The sequence below is a fragment of the Ochotona curzoniae genome, unplaced genomic scaffold (assembly GCF_017591425.1).
Source record: "Ochotona curzoniae isolate NIBS_2020 unplaced genomic scaffold, NIBS_Ocur_1.0 scaffold_2476, whole genome shotgun sequence".
NCBI classification, from domain to species: Eukaryota; Metazoa; Chordata; class Mammalia; order Lagomorpha; family Ochotonidae; genus Ochotona; species Ochotona curzoniae.
The window spans coordinates 17236907-17261595 of NW_024467095.1; the positions used below are offsets into that span (position 1 = coordinate 17236907).

Below are 24689 nucleotides of genomic sequence, written 5' to 3' on the forward strand. Positions count from 1 at the left end.
TCTAAACCAAGATATTTTACAGTCTGGAATCTAGAAGACATTAGTTAATAAAATATTACCTGATAACTTCCAAATAATTATTTCATCTGATTGGAACCTTTTTTTTCTCAATCAAACGTACTTATAACATACAGAAGTATGATTTTATTCTCACTTGGTCTGAGGTTAGTACAACTCCTTGCCCAAAGTCTGGGCATTCACGGGGAGGGACAATCCTTGCAGATGTTTCCTGAAGTCAGTATTCATCATTAAACGGGTATTCAGGATGATCTTGCCACCTGTCAAAATAACCACCAGAGGGAAAAATCACTCTAAAAATCACACAACTGTATAAATTGCTCAGGTCTTTGGGTAATTTCGCTGACCACTCTCCCAGCCCCACTTGTTCACTCATTCCCTTGTGTCTCACTCTCCTTTGTTCTTCTAAGTCACTGGTTTTTCCCACACCTTAGAAAAATAGCTGGGGGTGTATGCTGTGTGAATGTGTGAGTGTGTGTGTGTGTTTAAGTGTCTGTATGTAAGGATGTGGGAAAGCTGGTGCTCCACATGAATATTTTATTCAAAACAACAAACTCAGAGGCTAGTCATGCTGCCTGTGTTTTCAGGACAGTCTCGGCTCCTTCCTCCACACCTCTCTGGACCCTGCATCCCTCCCTCACAATGAACGGCATGAGCTCTTCAAAACTCTTCTGCTCAGGAATGCTTCCTGTCCCCTCTCACTACACCCTGTGAGTGTGTAAAGCTTGGAGCTCTACAAAGGGGCTGACCAGTAAAGTGTTCATCACTATTGACAGTGATGATGATGAACCTGTGCCTGAAACAACAGTGGTGAGATAGGTTATAAAAGGACTGCAGGGTCTGTCCCTGTCATGATTCAGTTCTTTCCAAGTTACCATAAACTTTAAATTAAAATATAAAATAAAAAAGGCTCTCCCATGTCGTAGACCAGCTGAATGAAAAAAGAAAAAGCATCCCTGAATGATAGTCTGTTGATTCATGAGGCTGAATACTTTCCCTCTGGCTCATTTTCTAGTTAATCCTGAACAACTGGCTAGTCTTCCTCAGTTTTGCTAGAATTGGTATTACATATGTCAAAGGTCAAACTGAATCATGTCACAAATGTCCATAAAATATTGATACGGTGATTGAATAATCACATCTCACTAGTCTATTTTTTATTTAATCATATCTATTTAATGGAAACTGTCACAACCACTGAAATGCATTTTATCTAACTGAACTTTTGGTTCAACCTCTTAAAATCCCTTCTTTGTGGACACACATCAACCACCCAGTTAGATTTAACATTTGGAACATGCTGCTACAATCCTTGCATCTGTGCCTTCTGCTGACACATGGGTCTGGATGCATGACAGCTCTGTTGGTAGATGCTTAACGATCCAATACCTTGGGGGCAGTGTCCCTTTCATGACCCCCCCAAAACTTACATGAGCATTTCCACATATCGGACATTTTTATTCAAGGCTTCAATGTCCTTCATCTCATCTTCAGTAAGACAAAAATCAAAGATCTGGAACAAACAAAATAAAAGAACATTCTTGGAGGTGGAAGATGGGTTAAGCTTGAGGTGAGGGAGTGTGCGACGGCTGTGGGAGCCCTCCACAGGAATAGGAGCCTCTCTGTGCACGCCTGAGAAGGTGGGGCTGCTTCTGGAGACACCACTGGAAATGGGGCTGGATGTACTTTTTAGTTCTGCATGTTTGAGATAGTTGCTGATGGGCCCGGCATGGTGGCACAGTGGTTAAGGTCCTCGCCTTGCAAGCCCGGGATCCCATATGGGTGCCTGTTCTAATCCCAGCAGCCCTGCTTCCCTTCCAGCTCCCTGCCTGTGGCCCGGGAAAGCAGTCAAGGATGGCCCAAGGCTTTGGGACCCTGCACCCGCGTGGGAGACCTGGAAGAGGCTCCTGGCTTTGGGTCGGCATAGCACAGGCCGTTGCGCTCACTTGGGGAGTGAATCAACAAATGGAAGATCTTCCTCTCTGTCTCTCCTCTCTGTATATCCGCCTTTCCAATAAAAATAAAAATAAATCTTTTAAAAAAAAAAGAGATAGTTGCTGAGAATATTTTGTAAGATATTCCAAAGTCTCTCTCAAATAACAAATGTTCAGGAATTTTACTGACATTCCAGAAGTAGATTTCTTATTTTTTCTGTGTAAGATGCTACATTTCTGACCCTGGCATGATGGTTCAACAGGCTAATCCTCCACCTCCAAGTGTCAGGATCCCATACGGGTACTGGTTCATATCCTATCTGCTCCACCTCCCATCAGCTCTTTGCCTTGTGGCCTAGAAAAGCAGCAGAGGATGGCCCAATCCTTGGGTCCCTGAACCCAATGTGGGAGGTCTTGGGGGAAGCTCCTGGCTTATGGCTTCAGATTGACCCAGCTCTAGTCACTCGTGTGAAGTTCATGCTCACACTGACAAGTGGTGTCCTGTCAGTTGCTCTGAAATTTTGGTTTGAATGGATATAAAAGATCATGAGGATTTAGAACTGGGACAATGAACACAGACTTTAAAAGAATTTACTATCAACAAAACATGTGGGTAACAACGTAAGAGGAAAATGGACTTAGACTGGAATTGTTTTTAAAACAATTTCAGTCAGCACGGTGGTACTGCAGGCTGTGCTGCTGCTTTCAGCACCAGAATAAGTGCGAAAGCAGTGAAAGCCCAGGTTTAAATCCTTGCTGTTCTGTATACTGTCCAACTCCCTGCCAATTTACCCAGAAAAGCAGCAGGAGATGGTTGAAGTACGTGAGGCCCTGCCAATCATACTGGAGATGCAGATGGAGTTCCTGGCTTCTGGCTTCAGCCTGGTGTAGCCCCGGCCATGGCAGCCATTTGGGAAGTAAAGCAAGGAATGAAAGATCTCTTGGTCTGTCTCTCCCTTCCTCTCTGTCTGAAACTTTCTCCCATTATGGCACTGTGTGTTTTCAAATATTAAATAAAAATAAATATTTAAGAAATTGGACATTATGTTGTATGTTGGTGGAGTAAAACAGCAGAGAATAAACTGAGGACATGGAGAAATTACTAGCTGCTGGTAATTGCAATTTCTAAGGGATGATCATGGGAATTAGTGGGTGAAATACACAGAACCAAGAACAGTGTGTGATCAAGTAACTATCAGAAAAAGGAGAACAATCTCTGTGGAATGAGGTTCACAAAAAAAATGAGAAGATATGTTGGAGAAACATCCAACAATAGCACTTCCATAGATGAAGGAATACCATTAAAACAAAAACTGCACAATGATACAATTCCATGCCTTTACTTTGTTGCCTTAATTATGAAGTAATAAATCAATAGTTTTTAAATAGTTTTCTTTCATTTCATTTAAACTAAGTCTGTGTTAAGCACACAATTAAGCTTAACTTATTACTACATATTTTAACACGCTTCAATAGCCAAATCTTTAATTTTATTTTTACTCTTTATGTTTTAGAAAGCAACACGGGATAGCAAGCATCTCAGTGAGTCAAAGTGAAGTTCTCTGCAAGCAAAGGCAACAAACACACTCATATTTTCACATTTCCAAAAGCCAATTCTCTCACCTGAAAGTTTTCTTTGATCCTTGCAGGATTAAAGCTTTTAGGAATGACAACCACCCCTCGCTGGATGTTGAAGCGCAGAGCAATTTGGGCTGCTGTCTTCTTGTACTTTTTCCCGAGTAAGTTTAGCAGTGCATCCTCCAACAAAGGCGGGGAAGACGTGTTCACCCTTTCAGAAAGCAAGAATGCACCACCATGTTTAGCCAGAGTGATGACAACCAAATCCTCTCCTCTGTCTCACCCTTCAACTGGGGATGTCCCGGGACATTCTGGGGTCGCCTGTGATCAAGCGCTCTGAGTGCACAGAAGCCCTTCAGTGAAGAGCTGCTCCTTGTAGGAGAGGATCCAGGCAGCAAGTTCCCAGAGCTGCCTGCTGAGCCTACAGACTCTAAGAGAAGGCACACGGAAAAAGGCTCCAGAAGGACTCAAGTGCAAGGAGGGCCACAACTTCTGAAATCATCTTGGCATGGGTCAAGTTTGTACTTTGTGGAATACATCCAAGTGGTAGAGTCAACACTGAATACAGAGAGCAAACTAAATAAATACAATAAAACAAGTAATTCCAATATTTCAGAATGTGACTATAAAAACTCTACTGGGACCCAGGACAATGGTTCAATGGCTAAATCCTCAACTTGTAAGTGCCAGGCTCCCATATGGGCACCAGTTTGTGTCCGGATGCACCACTTGCCATCTAGCACCCTGCTTATAGCTTGAGAAAGCGGTAGAAGATGGCACAGAGCCATGGGACCTCTGTGGGAGGCCCAGGGTAAGCTCCTAGCTTAGGATCACTTCTGCTCTGGCTGTTGTGGCCGTTTGGGGGATGGAAAATCTGTCTACCTCTCCTTCTTTCCATAAATCTAATCTGCCTTTCCAATTGAAATAAGTCAATAAGTTTTTTTTTATTTGTTAAAGGCTTTACTAAATAACAATTGGGTAAATAATTTACTGGAACCTTCCTATTTACTAGGCACTGATAGATAATTTCATAGCTTAAGAAATTCCTACAACAGTTCATAGAGAGGGATGTATTAGGTCTAATACATGTTAGCACATAATGAATTTAAGAAGTTACTTTCTTAACACCATGAAACCTAGATTTCTAATTGTGTGAATACTTCAGTGGCTAGATTTTTAATTGTGAATACTTCAGTGGCTATAAACTTTTCCCAAGTTACCAAAAGAGGTACATTTATAGGTCATTTTAAGTCTTTAAAACTGTACTATTTTTGGACAATTGGGCATAATGGATTAGATCCCACAGCCAAGTGGTGTCATTTCAGTAACGTAAATGGTGTTAGTCTTGTTCTGCATATTTCAGGAAATCCTGCTGTGAGAGACGTGTAGCATAACTTACCACATCGGATTCCTAGCAGTCCCCAAGGGGCTGTACGCAATAATGACAATGTCATGCTGTTGACAAAATTTCAGCAGTTTTGGCTGAGTGAAGTATGGATGGCACTCGACCTACAGGGTTCCATTGGAGAGACAGGAAGGGGCACCAAATCAGATTCCAGTAATCAAATGTGTTTTACATCAAGTTTCAAAAAATTCTTTCCTAAAATTTGACTTAATAATAATAATATTCACCTTATATTACATCTTATATCTAGGTCTTTCTCCTTAATAGTGCACTCATGTTTCTACCAAAACAACTCAGAAAGATCTACTGTCCAGTTTTTATATGCATCTTATCATTTATTGAATCATTTCCTGAAGTTTTTGACTCAAAAATGCCAAGATAAACACACACTTAAGCCCATCTGGGCATCCTGAGACTCTTCAACAAAAAATGAATCGCTAAAAACAGAAGCCTGTGAACATTATTAAGACTATGGATGTATCTCTCCACATTGGTTTACACTCAGACTAAATTCATTTGTACCCAAGCTCCCGAATAAGCTTTCTTCTACGAACATGGTAAGCAGCCTCCAAGTGATCAGTTTTGAGAGTTACTTATTTTGAGAACTTCTGTTCATTTCTCCTGTACATTTTGTGGTTGAATGTTAATGCTTTCCCTCATTAATTTTTTCCCTCTAACTTCTGTTTTTAACTCATAAGGATGTAAACTACAATCACTATTGAATTTCTAAGAATTTTACTTATTTTTCTTTGCAATTTCCAAATGTTTATATATTAAGATTTTAAAGTTGTTGTGGGTTGGGGTGGTAGCCTAGTGGCTAAGGTCCTCGCCTTGCGATCACAGGAATCTCATATGGGTGCTAGTTTATGTCTTGGCTGAACCACTTTCCTTCAGCTTCCCTAATTTTGGCAGTGCAGGATGGCCCAAAGCCTTGGGACCCTGCACCCACACGGAGGAAGCTCCTGTCCCTGGTTTGGATTGGCTCAGCTCTGGCTCTTGTGGCTCTTGGGGAAATAACCAGCAGATGGAAGATCATTCTTTCTCTCCTTCTATCCGTAAATCTGACATTCCAATAAAAATTAATAAATCTTAAAAAATACTATCGAAGAATAAAAACTGTATGAAAACAAAAGGTTGTCTTTGTGATTTTCCTGTTTTTCTTTCTAGCCAATGCTTCCTAAAACTAAAGATGTTTTCTAGTATTTACAACTGGTTTTTGCTGTCCTCTTTCTTCCTGACCAAAGGAACATTAATTTTGAGTCTAATTTGAAGCAAAGATCCACATTTTTCCTACATATAGTCATTTTCCTCACGATATTCACCAGAAACCATTTCTTTGCAAGTAGCGTTGGTTACTTTAATTAAGCCTTCATTACATGGGGGCCATTTCTAAGGTGCTGGTTAATTTCCATTTGCTTGTACACAGTCCCCTACACTGGCTTTGCACTAGTTTAAACATTCAATAGGATGTCTGACGTTTTGGAGGTAACATCTTCTCTCTTTGTTTTTGTCTTCAAAAACGCTTTTAGGTGTTTTGGTATGCATTGCATGTTTTAAGACTTCCTCTTTGGCGACACAAATTGAGACCGATCACAGGTTGGTGTGTGCTGGCCTGTGTCAGCGTTGTGCTGGGGTCCCTCCTTCACAGCGGAAGCTGTGAAGTTGTACCTGGTTGCTGACCGGCTTGTACTTGAGTCCTGGCTTGTTCAGGATGAGCTCCAGCTGCCTGCGGTTGAAGTTGGAGACTCCGAGGGATTTCACCAAGCCAGCATCTTTGCAAGCTTCCAAAGCCTGTGGGTGACAACAGGTCAACAAAGAAGCCTCCCAAGCAGCAAGATTACGTGTCTGTGGTGAGTGTTTGGCATGGCGACAAAGCAGCCACTTGGGATACGCCTTTCAAGTCAAGTGCAAAGTCAGTGAGGGTAATGCTTGCACAGCCATCAGGTTCATCAAAAGTAAGACCTTGTGTGTTTCAAAAGCATCCAGTGAAGGAAAAGGGGGCAGGGTGTGTGAGGCAGGATCTGATGACGGAATGAGTTTTGAAAGTTGTGCGTATCATATCTTACCTTCCATTTTTGTAATAGATACTGATTTGGTAATAAAACTCACCTGTTTTTATAAATGTTTCAGTGTGTATGAAACACATATGCTCTCCTATTTGAATGCAGAATACTTTGTCTCATCTTCTCTCTTACCTAAGCGTGTTTATAAATATACAATACAAGCAGATATGTTTATATGCACATAAAACATTAATTCTGACTTTGATTGGCTTCTTAGTAGGTAAAAAAGTATGCCAAATGTCGAGCATTCTAATTCTAGCTTACTGATGTTTTCCTGTATTTCAAGAAAAAATATAGTCACCTATTTATATAGTTCTTGCAAGTGTGAATAATAACTACATATTTACTTATTTGAGAGACACAGAAACAAATTGTGATGGGTGAATTCCCATCACTGGCTTACTCCCTAGCTGCCTTTATAAACCAGGACTAGTGAGAGGCTGGAGGGAAACCCTGCCATGCTGTCCAAGTTTCTTCTTCCAGGGAAGGAACCCAATTACTTGAGCCACTACCATTGGCTGCTAAGATCTCAGTGGTGGGAAACAAAGCAGAAGCTAAAGCTGGCAGCTATATAAAATATACAATATAACAAATAAATATATATAAAATATTTGCTTATTTGTTTTTGTAAACGCAGATTTACAGAGAGAAGGAGAAACAGAAAGATCTCCCATCTGCTGGTTCACTCCTCAGATGCACACAGTGGCCGAAGCTGAGCCAATCCAAAGGCAGGAACCAGCAGCTTCTTCTGGGTCTAGTTGGCTCAGTGGTGTAATCCTCACCTTGCATGTGCTGGGGTCCCATTTGGGTGTCGGTTAATGACCCAGCTGCTCCTCTTCCTGTGTAGCTCCCTGCTTGTGGCCTGGGACAGCAGTAGAGGATGGCCCAGGTCTTTGAGCCCCTGCAGTTGTGTGGGAGACCCTGAGGGGGATGCTGTCTCCCAGCTTCGGGTTAACGCAGCTCTGGTTGTTGCGCACATTTGGGGAGTGAATTAATGGATGGAAGATCTTTCTCTTTGTGACTCTCCTCCTAACTCAGCATTTCATATAAAAATAAATAAATCTTTAAAACATAGACACTCCACTCACCTCCCATGTGGCACATAGATTTGTCTTGTGATATAACCATTTACCATTCTCATCTTTGGGATAGGTTTCATCACCAGGCTGTAAACAAGAACATGTGCAATTCATATAATTTGCATCTGGGAATCAAAATAATGGAATTTGAGTTGCCACCTTTGATGACTGGAAGCATCTTATGATGTTGGCATCCATATCGCACTTTGGGCTACTCTGCTTACAATCCAGCTAATGCAACTGGGAAGGTAGTGGAGGATGGCTAAGTCCTTGGGCTTATAACCCACCATCCCTTAGCAAGACCTGGATGGATTTCTGGCTCCTGGATTTAGCCTGCCCCAGACCTTCGAAGTCTCGTTGCAAATTCACAATTGTACTAACAGTGTGGGCTTCCTACATCAATGATCATTTTGTCATTCAGACTAGGAGATCTGAGAAGTCAGCCAGAAGGAAGAGACAGAGAAAGGACCAGAAATATGGAGATATGGTTTGCATTTTGTTCCAGTTTTAGCTGAATTAGATAATTCTGGAATCCATCATGCCCTTCTTCAATTAAAGTCAGTTTCAGTTTGATTTCTGTCACTTATTAACAGAGCTTTGGCTGATTCAGAAGTATCTGAATAATGCAATCATGTAGCTAAAATGCATAACTATGGAAGAATTGAGGCCAATGAAGCTGTTCCCATTTGTAGCTGAGGAGTGGCAGCTTCTGCCATCAATAACATGACATAAATATCATCTTACTGTGTTCTGTGATTCAGACAATAGGTCTGCTTAGGCTGTAGCTGTAGGGTAGAAAACACTAGGTTAGTTGACCATTTCTGTAGCCTTCAGTTGGAATCTGGGTGAAAGAGAAACATGTTTATTGTTATTGGGCTTGTCAGATGAGAGATCAGATAATGATTTACTAAAATGGGTTCTCTCTGTTTTGTGATGCAATGTAAAAAGGTAAAAGGTGAATTCTGAGCCTTGCCAAGTCAGAAGGATCAGTGTCCTCCTAGGCAGGAGTGCACATGGCTTAGGGCAAAATCAAAGAATGGTGCTGGGCAAGTCCCTGCAAGTCTCAAGAATAACCCTAGAAGGTGCTGAGAAGGCAACACCTCTGGGGTAAAGAGGAACTGTTGCAAGAGCCCCAGGGTCTCTTCTTGCCACTCCCCAAAGGCATGTTATATAGTGCTTGGAGGGTAGGGGTGGGAGTAGAGGAAAGAGGTAAACAGGCATAAGCAATTAGCAAACTTAAATCCACAGTGGAACTTCTTAATGTCATCCAATAAGCACATACTGCCAAGACTGGATGTACCCTGGACAGCTTTCTTGAACTTGAAGTACCTGGCTTACACAACTCCTATGCTTCTACTGTCCTTTGTTGTCCACATACAGATTATGAAACTGCTTCACTTAAATTGTGAAATAAGTACTATGTCTCCTGGAGCTTATGCGGGAATGTGGCAGAAATTACAGCTCATGATGCAGCGGGTTAACAGTGCAAACATTGCACAGTGTACCTGCCTAAGTGGCTACTGCACAATAAATGTACTTTGTGATTTGGTCTTAGGTAAATAACAGGTCTCAAGTTCCCTCTGAAAATAAGGTTACAGGTCATACGTGCCCTGCCTGACTTTTACATACAGCTCAGTGGGATATAAAACATTGTGCAGAATAATTTTTATGACTTTGTGAATGGGGAAAATGTCGTGCCCGGATCTTGGACAACTAAAATGTGTATTACATATTACAGCTAGGTACAACATGCTGGCTGATAAATGATAAGCTATAGTAGTAAAAAAAAACACACTGTAATAAAAACCATACTGAATTTAGAATAAAGAAACTCAGGGTCCAAGCCTGAGTGTGCTAGCATAACCTTTTTGGATATCTGTCAGTCTCTGAATTACATGAACAAAACACTGCCACATTCAGGGGTATTAACCTTTAGCTGTTGGCGCGTGGTTATGAAACCAAAACCCCATAATATAAAAAGCAGGACACAGTGTATTGCTTATTACCCTTCACCCTAGGTATCTTTGCCTGTCCTCTATTAAAAGGAATTCACTGATTTTAGGCATTAAATCAGGCAGTCCTACAAGGTTGGAATCACCAGACTCAAGGTGTCATTTGCTTTTCCAATGGATAAGAACCTCTATGGCCAGTGTTATCTTGGGGTGATTTATAGGGGAATTGCAGGCCTAGGCAAAATGTAGCTGTTACCTCATATAACCCTCAGACCAACTGGAGCCCAACTGGTCATCATAAAGTTCCTAAATAGCCTAGGTTCACTGACCAATCAAAGGAAGATACTGTGCTCTACCGACCAACCAGGAACTTGCACATGAGCTGGTCAGGCACCTCTCAGCCCCAATTTCAATCTACAAGAACCTTTACACCTAATTCCTTTGGAAGCCCAGGAATTAAGCAGTAGCTCTTAGGCTCCTTCCTCTGCTCTCTGCAATAAATGATTAGTTTCTTCTGCCATCCAATGTTGCTGATGGACTTTCTGTGTGTCAGGCAAATGGACCCAGTTTGGTGATTCTACAATGGCTCCAACTAGCTTGCGGCACTGACTAACAACAGTTACCAGAAAGCAGAGATCCAGTTTCTAGGGATCTGCACTCACCTTGAAGGCCATGGGCAGTTCAATGATGTAAAGATCCACATAATCAAGCTTGAGGACCTTGAGTGTCCTCTCCAGGGCTGGCCGTACCATCTCTGGGTCAAGATTTGTAGCCCACAGCTGAAATAATTAAAGGGGAACAGATAAGCAAGGTTCATACTCTTTTTACAGTTATGTAGCCTATTATCCCCTCGTAAAGTACCTGTTCATACCTTATTCACTCATTTCACAAAAATGTTTATGCTGCAGTATTGTCTGAAAATCACATTAGTTGATAGACTCAACATATAGAGTAAAAGTTTATCTGAATATAGTATTAGAAACAACAAGATCTTCTTGACCACAAAGTACATAACTTAGTGAACAAGTCTTTGCCTAGCCCAATCTACTTTCCTGTCTGTCCTTTAGTGACTTTTTCTCACTGTGAATACAAATTATAATTCTTGCTGGTGTTGGACTCCTGTTATCCCAGCGCAAACCTCAGAAGGCAAAGGGTATAGATGCCCTGTCCTACAGATTTACACACTGTAATCAAACAAAACTTACCCCTTTTCACCTTTCTGTAGGAAATGATCAGGGTTTTTTTTTTTTTATAAATACTAAAATTGTGCCAGAAATTCATTCTGTACAAGAGACAACATAGATTTCCCTTTAGATTTGATCCACAAATTCACTCAGCAGGTTGGAAATATAAACCTGCAAGAACATTCTTAGGATTTCTTAGGTGGTTGGAGCCTAAATGGTTAACTCCACATCTTGTAAGACTGACCATAATCACATGACCCTGAGGATGACATGGTGGTATTATATTGCCTAATATTCCTCCCTGGACTCTGAGTTTGACAGTTTCTTGTTAGGGACATCCCCAACTAGTAAGACCACCAGCATACGGCGTTGACTCTGATAAGCCACAAGGGGCTTTATGTCCTTTCAGATCCTGCTTACTGCATAGATGAGCATCTCCACATGTTTGTATGCAGAGCCCCTTTCCAATGAGATACATAAATAAACTGCAACCCTCCTTTCTCCTGTCATGCCATCCTGTGTTCAATGAAAGTCTTTTTCCCTTCCCTGGACGCCTCTTTGCTGCCTTCAAATGTAAATACCATGTGAATAGTTGTTGTAATGTATTGTTTAGGGCATAAAGACATGTGCGTGGACAGTACAGATGCCAACTATTTTCCAAATATTTCTGAACCATGGTGGATTGGCTCTATGGAGGTAGATTCCATAGACATGAAAGAGTGCCATACTCAGGATACAATTGCACATATATACACACACAGAGAGAGATATTTAGAAAGATGAATAATAAAACAAACACAGAGGTCAGGAAATTGAATCTTAGCTTATTTAACAAGCTTGCTATGGGTCACCCCCTTACTACTACCCTGAAGTTTTCCTGCTGGCTTCAGGGTTTTTTTTAATGATCTGTACATGTTTCTACATATAGCTAAACAACACACTGTTTACTTCTGCCTATTACTGATCTCCATATAAAGGGACTCCTGCTCTTCCTCTCATGGATGTGTGGCTCATCCTCGTGGCTTCTTTGGCTACAGCAGACATTGCTGCTTGTGCACTCTGTTTTCACTCATTGTACACATTTCCAGATTGCATTGCTGATGGGCCTTCCATTGTTTCTAGTTCTCAGACATCATGAACAGCAGGACCGTGGGCACTGTTGCAATAGGAGATAGCTCTACAAAAAATAAGTGCTCTGCAGTGCAAGTGTAAAGGTATAATTTGGAAATTATTAGGCAATAAGCTGTGCCTGAGGGGCATTCTTCTCTATCTGGGCCTCCAGACTCCCACATCCCAAACCAAGGTGCCTGGTTTTAGTCCATGTGGGAAATTTAGATGGAGTCGCTGACTCCTGACTTCACTTTGGACCAGCCCAGGTTGTTATGGGCATTTGGGGAGTGTACCAGTTGAGGGCAGATCTGTCTCTGTTTCTTTCTCTTTTTGCTTGTTTACTCACTCTGCCTTTTAAATATACATAAGATGTGCATACTTTCAAAATCACATGCGTAAACTCTGAACACATTATACTAAGAAATACATTAAAGAAGCTAGATACAAATGAATAATTATTGAAGATCCTATATGTATGAAATGTCCACATGAGAGACTGTAGAGTAAGAGCCAAGGTTGTCAGTGACAAGGAAAGAGAAATAAAGGGGCAATAACTGCTCATGGAGGGTGTTTTTGGAATAACGCAAATGTTAGCTAAAAGTGACACATGCACAAGTTTGTGAATGAGTTTAAAACTCCTGATGAAAATAGTGGACTTCGTGGTAGGTGAATTAGACCTCAATTTAAAAATGCTGATCTATGGACAAGTAGATGCATACAAAATTAAAAGAAGGCGGAAAGGGTTTGTGGGATATGAGCAACCTATACTCTTCCCAGCACTGTCCAACTCTTCTGCTTGGCAGATTTGGTTTTCTCTTTTTATACATTAAGTTCCCTTAAGTCAATATCCAGAGGTGAAGAGGCAGCTATGTCCTCCCACCCAGGCCTAAGAGGGAGAGGGATACAGCACTGCAGGCCAGGGAGCATGTTATCCTCTCAGCGAATTCAAGTTTATTTACCAGACGAAGGTGGCACAGGACCCACCATCCACACGAGGAGACAGGGAAGGCAAGAGCTCACCTTGCCACAGTAGAACACGTCCTCCCGCCGCACTTTTCCTTCAGCAATCTTCTCCCTGAGGGCTTCGCCCACTTCGTGCTCATTTTTGTAGAGGTAGGCCCCGTCAATGTGTCGGTACCCTGCGTCAATGGCAATCTTCACTGATGTTGCACAGAGTCCCTTGTGGGTCTGAAATGACAAGGAGGGTGGGATTGAAGGTTGGGGAGAAGAATGAGTTCTTCCTGCAGTTTAGTCACCATTAATCAGACATTTCTGTATCTATTTCCGGAAAGTTCCCAATTCTTCACTGTGATGACTGGAAGATGGTATCTGGGGACAGGAGCAAATGACTTCTCAGTGGCCTCTCTCTCAGCAGGAGCCTCCTTCATCCCAGAACTGCCTTCAGCACTGCAGCTTCAGAAACTTGTTTCAGTTTTGCCAGTGACAGGAGGGGTACATGAAGGTTTTGCTATGGTAGGGACCAAGTCCTTCAGAGAAAACCAAATTATAAAAATTCAGATGAAGGCCTAGTGTAATGGCTCAACTGGCTAGTCCTCCACCTCAAAGCACAACATCCCATATGGGCACTGGTTTGGATCCCGGCTGCTCCACTTCTGATACAGCTGCCTCCTGTGGCCAGGGAAAGCAGGGAGGATGGCCTAAATTCCACCCCCATGGGAGCTCCTAGCTCCTGTCTTTAGCTTGGCTCAGCTCCAGACACAGTGGCCATTTGGGGACTGAACCAGTGAATGGAAGATCTTTCTCTCTGTTGCTCCTCTCTGAAAATTCTGCCTTTTCAATAAAAATAAACCTTTTTAAAAAAGGTTTAGAAGATCAAAACAGAAAGGAGCATGAATCAGTAAGAAAAGAGAATAAACTCATGGCATTGTAGGTATAGGCAATGATAGGAAATCTAATATCAAATTGTCAAGGTCTATTTAAGTTTCATTAGCAGTCCTCCTTTTATTTCGGAATATAGGTACATATTGCAATGTATCTTCACTTTCAGGCATGCAAGTCTCCATTAAATAGTTCATCTATGAGAATGTATGTATGTACATGTGGAACAATTATACTATTATAATAATACAGGGGATGTGTGAGGGGATTAGGAGGAGAGATTGAGGGGAGAATCCATATACCTACAAAACTGCATCATACAAAATAATAACAATAAAAAAGAGAATGAACTATTGATATACTCACCATGAATCAATCTCTAAAACCTAATCCATATGATAATAATAAAAGGTGATAATAATAATAGAGAAACTAAAATAATTTTTAATTTAATTTTTAAAATCTTCGCAAATTCTTTATACTGGAAATAGAGATTACCCCTCTATTATGGTTTGAATGTTTCTGCCCCTTCTGACCTCATATTAGAACTTGATTCTCAGTTCAGCAATTGGGCAGGGGGGTCTGAAGGTACATCAGAGCCTGCATGAGTGAGAGATGCTGCTGTGAGCAGGGCCTGCAGGGGTGGCTTCAGACCCCTTCTGCTCCTCTGCTGCATGAGGAACACTGCCCTCCCTCCAAAAAGACAGCATTAAAGGTGCCATCTTGGAAGCCAAGAGACCTGGGACCCTACACCACTGGCAAGTTTTAATACTGGACTTTCCAGATTCGAGAGCCATAAGAGAAGAAACTCCTGTTACTTATAAGTTACCCAGTTTCAGGTATAGCTGCCCTTGATATCTGCAAGGAATTCAATCAAGAACTGTCTGCCAATGCAAATTTGGGGGTGGCTCAAGTGTATGATACCAAACAGCATCATTTTTGCCAATAATGTATTATATCTTGGACACTTAAATTATGTCTAGATTACTTTGATTTCTGAGACAATGAATGAAAATGCTGTTTAAGTGATTATTCTACTAATTGGGGGATAATGCCAAGAATTAGATAAGTAGGTCCTGGCACAATAGCCTAGTGGCTAAAACTTAATTTTGCATGCACCGGGATTATATATGGGCACTGCTTCATGTGCCAGGTACTCCATTTCCCATCTGACCCCCTACTTATGGCCTGGGGAAGCAGTTGAGGATAGCCCGAGGCCTTGGGACTCTGCATCCACGTGGGAGACCCAGAAGAAGCTCCTGGATCCTGCCTTTGGATAGGCTTAGCTCCAGCAATTGCGGCTACTTGGGGAGTGTTCTGCAGACAAAAGATCTTTCTCTCTGTATCTCCTCTTCTCTGTGTATCTGCCTTTCCAATACAAATCAAATAAATCCCTTTTTAAAAAGGAGTTAAGTATATAGTTACATATTTAACTTTTTAAAACTTTATTATCATTATTTTTAAAGATTTATTTATTTTTATTGGAAAGTCAGATATACAGAGAGGAGGAAAGAGAGGAAGATTTTCCATCCACTGATTCACTCTCCAAGTGGCTGCAAAGGCTGGAGCTGAGCTGGTCTGAAGCCAGGAACCAGGAGCTTCCTCCAGGTCTCCCACATGGGTGCAGGGTACCAAGGCCTTGGGTTGTCCTCGACTGCTCTCCCAGGCCACAAGCACTGAGCTGGATGGATAGCAGGGCTGCCGGGATTAGAATCAGCGCCCATATGGGATCCTGGTGTGCACAAGGCGAGGACTTTAGCGTTACCATGTGGGTAACCTGGAAGAAGCTAAACCCTAGCTTGTATCCGGCCTGCCCTGGTTGTTGTAGCATTTTGGGATTGAATTAGCAGAAGAGAGGAAGATATCTTTCTCTGCATAACTCTTTCTTTCAAATAAATAAATCTTAAAAAAAAACCACTGCATATATGAAGTACACATATATAAGTTTAAAAATTAAGAAAAAATCTTAGGCACAAGGATTGTGCGTACCTGGGTCTGAACTATCATTCTCTCCATCCTTAGCCTGGATCTAATTGATTATCAGCCTTTGTACAATCTAACACAGTGACTTGTAGATTGGACCAAGTCTACAGACAAATCATTTTTATCACAGCTATCAATCTAGTTCCAGTGCTAATTTTTTTTCATTTAATACAGAAACTCTCACTTGATATTCTGTGCTACTTCTGTTCTTGGTATATATTAAATCTGGCAGATTAATCATTTTGCAACAAGTATTTAAAATTTCCTTCTTGATATTTTTTTGGTTACTGTCACCCTCAGCACCAAACCACCCTTGCAGTTGGATGTACAGCATCTACTGCCTCGGAGGAGACCTGCTCTGACTCCCATGGGATTTGATTCCAAAAGCCAAGGCTTCCATGGCAAAGTGTAAAAGTGAAGGAGTCAGAGGTAACGGAAAAAAAATTAGGACACATGCTGTTCTAAACATAACGACACCCCAACACCAACTGAATTTTTTCCTTTGATCTTTGGCCTTTAAAATTATAGGCCATCCAAACTTTCACAAAATTTGACCCTACAGATACCACTGATTAAAAGTTAATAATTGTAGCATTCCCTGAAAAAGTGTTAGCAAATCAGGGAACAAGTGGGGCAGTTTATACCTGACAATGGACTATACCAAAGAGTTGGGTGTTTTCTTTAGAATGGAATGCACAATCTCTGGGACCCTATGTACTGTGTCCTCAACAAGTCTATTGAAGGTGTGGCTATATGGATCTTGCAGTAAATAAAAACAAGGGCCAGTTCCTGGGTATAGCATTTTGCATATACTGCTACCACCTACAACACTGGTTCCAGTCTTGATTCCTCTACTTCCAATCCAGATCCTTGCTAATGGGAGCTAGCTTCCAAATTTGGGAAAAGCAACAGCAGACGACCCAATGACTTGGGGTCCTGCCACGCATGTAAAGACACAGATGAAGCTCCTGAGTTCTTCCTGGCCAAGTTCTGGCTGTTGCAGTTAAGTGGAGAGTGATCCAGCAGATGAAAGATTCTGTGTGTGTATGTGTGTGTGTACTGCATGTGTGTATGTGTGTGTGTATGTATATATTAGCATACACATTTATACACAAAAATGTGTGTACACATATATATGTAATCTAAATTTCAGAATAAAAATATTTAAGAAAATTAAAAAGAGAAAGAAAGTATGTCTTGCCTTCTTGCCTACTCTGAAATTGGGAAAGTAGAAGAAAACCCAAATAGAACACTTATTTATGCTCCCTTTCTGATCCCTGGTACCCTCCAGGGAGAGCTTTTCAAACACCTTTACCTTGTTGCCAGTTTAAGTATAGGGCTGACAAAGATGCCTGGTGTGAGAGCAAGGTTTTGACTTTCTCAGAGGAAATTAAGTCCCTTGGGTTGAAAGGAGGAGGAAGAGAGAGTGGAAGGGCAGTGGGGCGAGGAAAGGATGGAAGGTTTAAGCAGGGGTAAGGAACATGTGGCCTGAAGACTGGATTAGGCCTGCAAAATCATCTAATATAGCCCTGCCAAGCAAGTGCAAGCAGGACTTCAAATTCAATTAATGCATAGCAGGTACTTTTTAAAGTTAATTCTGTATGTCCTGCGACTGATGTTGTAAATAAATATCCAAATGGTTCTTGGCAGAACAAAAGTTTCCCAGCCCTGCTTTGAAGGCCAGCACATCCTGAAAGCAGAGCCTGAGCCTTGTGCCTCCATGTCCCTCAGCTCAGGAGCAAAAGGCCCTGAGGGTGTCAGGCTCCTCCTGGCTGTCCCTGCTGTGCTTGGCCTCCACTTCTCCACATGCACCCACTCTCACTCTGCCTCCAGAGGCGAACGGGACACATGGCACACAAATCTTAACAGGGCCACTTAAGAAGGAGTGTTACACCCCAGTACAGACCACTGCTTCTCAGAGTTTGATGCCTCTTCATGTGCCCCATACCCGGATTTGTTCACTGTTTCATAACTGACCAACAATTCTTTGAAACCCTACAGCTCCTCCTTATATTTCACTAATAGGTAAACTGGTTTGTTTTGCCTCCACTCCTTCTACTTAGATTTCAAATCCTTAACAATTTGCTCATTTGTTTGGTCTCCACGCTCTCTTGAAGAATGCCTTGGAGATAATAGGTACACAATAAATACGGACGGAACTGAACTGCTGTCAGTAGTTGATCTTGGAATTATACCATCTGTATCCTTGGCAATATTCCCAACTTACACTTGAAGTTTTCTGACAACTATTGATCAGAATGGGGCCATAAATTGAAGTTTATAGAAACTCCATTCTTATCAAAGTACACAATAAGAAAGGGGCTCACACATCTGAACATGTAATTATTGCGAGACAACGGGCAGATCTGTTTGGGAACTCTGATAGGCTCTGACATCCCTGTATGGTACCTTTCTGGGGGAGCTGTCATAGAACAAATTTGTCTAATTTGGGTTACAGACATTAGTAGAATTAGATTAAAAAGAGTGTTTTCTATTTAGCAGAAACGCTAACTGCATAAAAATTTCCTTCAGTTCAGGTATATCCAGAGGAAAAGAACTTGTTATAAGACAAGAGAAGCTGAGCTGCCCTGCTCCTGTAGTACCACACAATGATCTTGCAAACTGCTTCTGATTCTACTCCATGTGCTCCAGTACAGATGATAGGGCAGATCATGAAAGCCATGCTGATCTTCCTAAGGGGTCTCTTCCCCTCTGATCACATCCCTGTATCCCCCTGAACATCTGCCTGTGTCTTGCTCAGGCACTCTTATTTAAACTGAGCGGGATTCCAGGAAAAACACTGGCAGATTTTACGCTGCATAGAGAATATGAAGAATCCTGGTTAAACATCTGTTGAACCTGAAATTCACCATCTGTCTCTTACAAATGAATGGATTTGAAAAGATTCTTAGACAGATCAAGAGGAGAACACTAACATTTGGCATCTAAGCACTGTTCTAGTCTAAGATTGACTCCAAAATTAAATCTAATTTATGAGGCTGGTACAGCAGCACAGCAAGTTAAACTCTCCATATTGTGGCACTGGCATCCAATCTGTGTGCCACTTTGTATATCTGCTGTTCCACATCCAATCCTGCTCTCTGCTTGTGGTTTGGAAAAGCGGCAGAGGACGGCCCAAGTTCTTGGGACTCTGCACCCTCATGGGAGGCCTGAAAGAATCTCCTGACTCCTGGTTTTCCAGATCAGTTCTGGCTTTTTGGGCCATTTGAGGAGTAAACCAGCAGATGGAAGACACTTCTGTCTCTCTCTTTTTCCTTCTCTCTACAAAGCTGCTTTTCACATAAAATTTCAAAAATCTTCTAAAAGTCAAATCTAATTCAATGATTTCAGGGGTGACCAAACTGGGCACAGAAGGCCAACCTTCTGTCTATCTGCCCTGGGGTGCTGACTCAGGAGCTGGTCGACTGTATGACTTGGAACAGAAAAATGTGAGTTTATTCTGAGACATTCTGTTCTCACCACTGCTCAGCTCCCCCTGTAACCACAGCTCTACAGCTTTTACTACCTCAGATCGTCCAGATGAATGCGCTATGTTCTTCACATCAGATCCTCTGATTCTATGAAACATATTAGCTAATCTAATGTATTATCTTACACTTGATAATAATGCTGATAACAAATGTGGTTGGTTCATGCATAATCTCTGTCTCCAATAGAGTTCTGTTATGCCACATTCTCTAAGTAGTATTTGCTTTCTCTTCTGAAATCAGCTATAGGAAGAGCATGAGGATCTAATATTACTAGGCAGATAGTGAGTATTTAATACTTTATTCTCTACCTTGAACCCAAGAATTTAAGAATATATAGACACAAATGTGCAGTATAATATATATATATACCTGTATTAATTAATTATATATACATACATTCTTGGATCCTATAACATACAGCAACACACACACAAAGTCACAGTTAGAAACTGATGGGATATGTGTGTGTGTGTGTGTATGAATGGTACATTCACAGCAGAGGATGTGGACTCAAGTTACGTGAATTTGAATCCCAAATCTGTCCCTAAGCAATATAACCTTAGAAACTGAAATTTTTTACGTCTCAGTTTCTCTATTTACCAATGGGTCTAACTAGCATGTATTTTATTATGCCAGGAGGGTTAAAGTAGAATATTAATGTAACATTAAAATAAGCCACCATTTACAGAATGCTGTTATTCTTTATGGGCACTGGTTTATGTCTCAACAGCTCTACTTCTGATTCAGCTCTCCACTAACGCCCTGGGAAAGAAGGGAAAGATGGCCGAAAATTTGGGGCCCTGCTACCTCTTGGACGATTCTGAAGCAACTGCTGGCTCCTGACTTCTGTCTGGCTCAACCCTGCCTGGCGTCAGCCAAGTGAGAACTAACCAGCGGAAGGAAGATCTTTCTATTACTCTCCTTGTCTTTCTCTCTCTGCAATTCTTTCAAATAGATAGATAATCTTATAAAAATATACATACTTGAAAGATTTCCTGGCACAGAGGTAAACAGTTCATAAATCCGAGCATTTATATTGTGTCTGTTTATGGCTTCACACATTGCAATGTGCACACATATGTACCTGTCTAACAAACTCATTCATTAGTCTGACACGTATTGGTTGAACAGCTACTATTTACTATACTTAAAGCTGAGAAAAACATGGTCCCTTTCCTAATGGATTTTACACACATACAGAGAATCATGATATGGAAGCATACATACAGAGAATCATGATTTTAATTCACTGTGATAGGCACTGTATAGAATCTAGCCCTGGATTCATTGTGAACATGTTGGGCAGGCAGGGTATCAGAGTTGGGTTTCTAAGAAAATCTGTTCCTTAAACTGAGTCTTGAAGAGCTAGTGGATGTTAGAACATGAGCTTATGAGGAAGAAAAAGGGTGTTTTAGATTGAAAGCAGAAAACTCATAGAAAGTGGAGTCAGTTGAGGATTTAGCAGATGCTTTTACATATAGGAAAGGGCAGGAAAGTGGTGGTAAATGCAGCTGGACTGGCAGGCTTTATCTGCTTAATTAACTGAGAGGAAACTAGTGAGTATGGTCATAACACAATTTACTTCAGATTTGAGAACAAATTGATAGCCTCTTCCTGGATAATTAAGTGTGAAGAAACAAAACTATAAGAATAGGCCAAGATAGGAACGTACACTAGGTAGTGGCAATGGATATACATAGGAGGGTATGAACTGCAAAAGTATTTGAGAGAAACTCAACATGGATTTAGCGATCACATAGACATCATGTGAAAATGGGAGAGATGAGGAATAGAGAAGGATAAAGGCATAATCCCATTTTTGGTTTCTGTAGTAACTTGTAGCAGTGTTAGCTATTAAGGTAACTGCGAAGGTGCAATGATCAGCATACTTCTTCTATTCTAGAATTAATCTTGTCTGAGAAAGGTAGAGTGCAAATTGTGTGTACATAAGATGTACCTGAACAACTTTATTTACTTCTATTAATCAATTGACTAATTGTATTTGAAAGGTGGAGAGAGAAATAAAGAGGTATTTCCTATCTGTTGGTTTACTCCACATATGCCTGAAGCAGCTGAAGCAGGACCAGACAAAATCCAGACGTCAAAAATCAATCTAAGTCTTCCATCACGGTGACAGGTACCCAACTCCTTGAGCCATCATCCACTAACTTATGATGTACATGACCAGGAAGCTAGAACCTAGAGACAGGAGTTGAACCTAGGTACTCCAATAGGGATAAGGGAATGCCAAACAATTTCTTAGTTGCTACACCAAATGTCTGCTCCCCACATCTGCTTGCTCTACAAGGAACATGTTAAATTACAGATTTTTAACCTGTAACCTACAGGTCCAGATTTACTGGCTTGGAGGAGAGGACCAAGACAATGTATGTTCAATAAGTCCCAGGAGGTTCTGATGTGGCTATATGGGGGAGCCATAACGAGCATAACAGGAAATAGATGTTTAGGAGCCGGCACACATGCAGTAGGAGTCAAGATATGAATAGATCCTACAGAGACAGCAGGCAGACAAAGAAGAGGAAATAGTCAAAGTACAGACTCGTAATTGTTTTGAGAGTGATTTTCTTTGCAATACCAAAAAATAAGGGAAGTGGGTAATCAACATGGAACGTATCTTTTTGACTGTGATTCCATTCTCCTCTGATTTTTATTTCCCATGGGGTCCCAATAATCACTTTTCCAAAACATAGATCCAATGATGGTATTTCTCTGATCCTCAACTTTAAAAAAATGTCCATTTCTTAGAGAGAGAGAGAGAGATCCTCTCTAATGGCTAACTGTCCACAACAGCCAAGAGAAGGTCAGGACTGGAACTCAACCTAAGTCTTTCACATGGGTGGCAGGAATCAAATTAGGTGAGCCAGCCTGGCTATGTCCCAGCACCTGCCTTAGGAGGACAGTGGAGATAAGACCAGATTGGATATCAAACCAAGGTATCTGGACATGGGACACAGGCATCTCAGCTACCTTCACTGGTAGGCCAAATGCCTGCCCCCGGGGGCAACTTCGGCATTCTGTAGAACAACATTCTAACTCCTATGCAGGGGGTTCACAGTCCTTCAAAATCTCAACTTAACTCATGCTTTTAGATCCAACTCTCACCAACCCCAACTAAATCTGCATGCCAAGCACTACATGGCCTTCTATGTACATTTTTGTTGTCTCTGTACTTATCTTTCTTTCTAGCATGTCCTGCCTCCACTCTGTTTCTCTGCCTTCTCAAATCATACTCAGCTTTATAGAGCTCATTCATACATGCTGGCTGAAATTTCAGGAGCATCTCAATACACATCACTGCTGATTCTGGGCATTACACCTTCCCGAGGGGTTACACTGAGGAAAGACATCGTGGTGAGCACAAAGAACCATAAACACAAATGCCGTATGCTTTAAGTCATCTAGTTACTAGCATTCAGCTGAATTTCAGTGGAGGAAGGAAAAAGATTCCATTGCCTCACTTATCCAAACTAGTTTTTAACTCTGAATTGATTTAGTTTAACTTTAGGCTCAATGCTCATTCATTCACACACAGTAATCTTTGGAGGTTGCTTCCACTATTACAGAGTTTATTTAAAAATCCATGTAAAATGGATTACAGATTACAGATTCTAGACACATTCTAACCACACACACAGAACACAGAGAGTGAGAGAAGCTTACCGCCTGAGGTTCTGAGAAGGTGCCAAGCCCAATGATGGGAATGCTGTTTCCATCACTGAGAGGGAGGCGGTGATCTGCTGCACTGAGGTGCATCTTGAAGGCAGAGCGCGAACGTTCCACTCTCTAGGATGGATCTGAACAGCAGACGGAGAGCAGTCCTAGGAGGGTGTCCTAGGGCATATTTAACAGAAGAGGAGGGGAAGAGGGAGGAGCAGAAGGAGGAAGGAGAGATTTGACAGATCTGTTTCTCAACTTGTGTTTTTCCAGGTTGTCTAGGAAATCCGGAGTATGGTTATCCCTTGAATTTAATCAGAATATGTAAATAACATAATACCTTGAGAGCTTATATATACTTCTCTACAAAGAGAAGATTTAAAAAAAAAACAGTAAACAAATCTATCTTGTTTCGACCAGTTAAGACGCTGATGTGGACAGGTGAAGGACCAATGTTAAATTATTTTTAACTACAAAGAATGTTTATGGGTTTATAATTCTTGGAAAATCAAGCATTAGGGCTAAATTCAGGGAGAAAAGAACAGTTTCCCAGAATTTTCCCGGAAATCTAAAAGCAGCAAAACACAGAAAATTTCAAATTCGTATCTCCAGTTAAGTTTTGGGAGCCACTGGAGGAACAGACATGGCCAGGACCAGCTTCCCAATCTCTAGGCTGCTCTCAGTACTCTCCCCTGACCCACTGAAAGGTATTTACTACCTGTCTGGACTAATATCATGTCAGGATCAAACCTAAGGAGGACGCTTCAGTTACTGCTTAACTTACACCGTAATTCAGAAATTCAGTCTTGTCCTCAGTTGTCTTTCTTGGTTCATGGGTCTATCACCAGGTCATAGCAGTGAAAGAAATTAGAGTGATGACTTTGATATATAATTAGATGCCATTTCTAAATTTGGGATGAGGATCAGCTGTAAAAGAGGTAAGCATTGGGGAAACAATGAACAGATATTTATTAGAGTTTTTCAAAAAGACTGTGCTGTATGTAAAATGAGAGCTTTGATCCTGATGGCTTTAAAACTGGCCAAAGATCATGATTCTGCTAATATTTACATGATTAGGCAGTAGACACAATAAGAAAACCAGGTTGGGGCAGTCTGCAGCACAGGCAGCAGAGGTGTCAACATCATTTGTAAATGGATACAAGAGTGCTTACTGCGTACTTTTGTGTGTATAAATGCTGACTAAGACATACTTCTGCTTTTACTATTATTGACTTCTTGCTGATTATCCCTATGAATTTTAGTACTTATGTAGATTTATATAACCTCTACCACACTGCAAGTATTAGAAAGTTCCATGACCCTGTGAAAACTATCAGATTGATTACAGTCATACACTCTATTCACACAAGCCCCCCCG

General features: G+C 41.3%; 1 protein-coding gene across 4 annotated transcripts; it reads right to left on the bottom strand.

The window, feature by feature from the left end:
- Window positions 1-156: 156 nt before the first annotated feature.
- On the bottom strand, window positions 157-23470 carry LOC121170837 (aldo-keto reductase family 1 member D1). 4 transcript variants are annotated; one of them, XM_041002191.1, is made up of 10 exons: window positions 23318-23460; window positions 22610-22615; window positions 13344-13502; window positions 10692-10808; window positions 8087-8164; window positions 6604-6726; window positions 4930-5039; window positions 3576-3741; window positions 1449-1531; window positions 157-278 (listed from the first exon to the last, which is right to left on the bottom strand). In XM_041002191.1, the coding sequence occupies exons 1-10, from the start codon at window positions 23408-23410 to the stop codon at window positions 236-238; spliced, it is 978 nt and encodes a 325-aa protein (XP_040858125.1). In that variant the 5' UTR covers window positions 23411-23460; the 3' UTR covers window positions 157-235. The 4 variants fall into 4 exon arrangements, with proteins under 4 accessions (XP_040858125.1, XP_040858124.1, XP_040858128.1 ...); XM_041002190.1 differs by lacking the exon at window positions 22610-22615 and having other exon boundaries at window positions 13344-13511; window positions 23318-23470; XM_041002194.1 differs by lacking the exons at window positions 6604-6726; window positions 22610-22615 and having other exon boundaries at window positions 13344-13511; window positions 23318-23470.
- Window positions 23471-24689: the final 1219 nt, after the last annotated feature.

What these genes read in the sequence shown, in the direction of transcription:
- LOC121170837 (XM_041002190.1), bottom strand. Translation starts at nt 23,410, where the DNA reads ATGCACCTCAGTGCAGCAGATCACCGCCTCCCTCTCAGTGATGGAAAC. An exon ending in CCTTCTCAGAACCTCAGGCG is followed by an intron (nt 13,512 to 23,317) that starts GTAAGCTTCTCT and finishes TTGTCATTTCAG; the next exon opens with ACCCACAAGGGACTCTGTGC. An exon ending in CGATATGTGGAAATGCTCAT is followed by an intron (nt 279 to 1,448) that starts GTAAGTTTTGGG and finishes TTATTTTGACAG; the next exon opens with GTGGCAAGATCATCCTGAAT.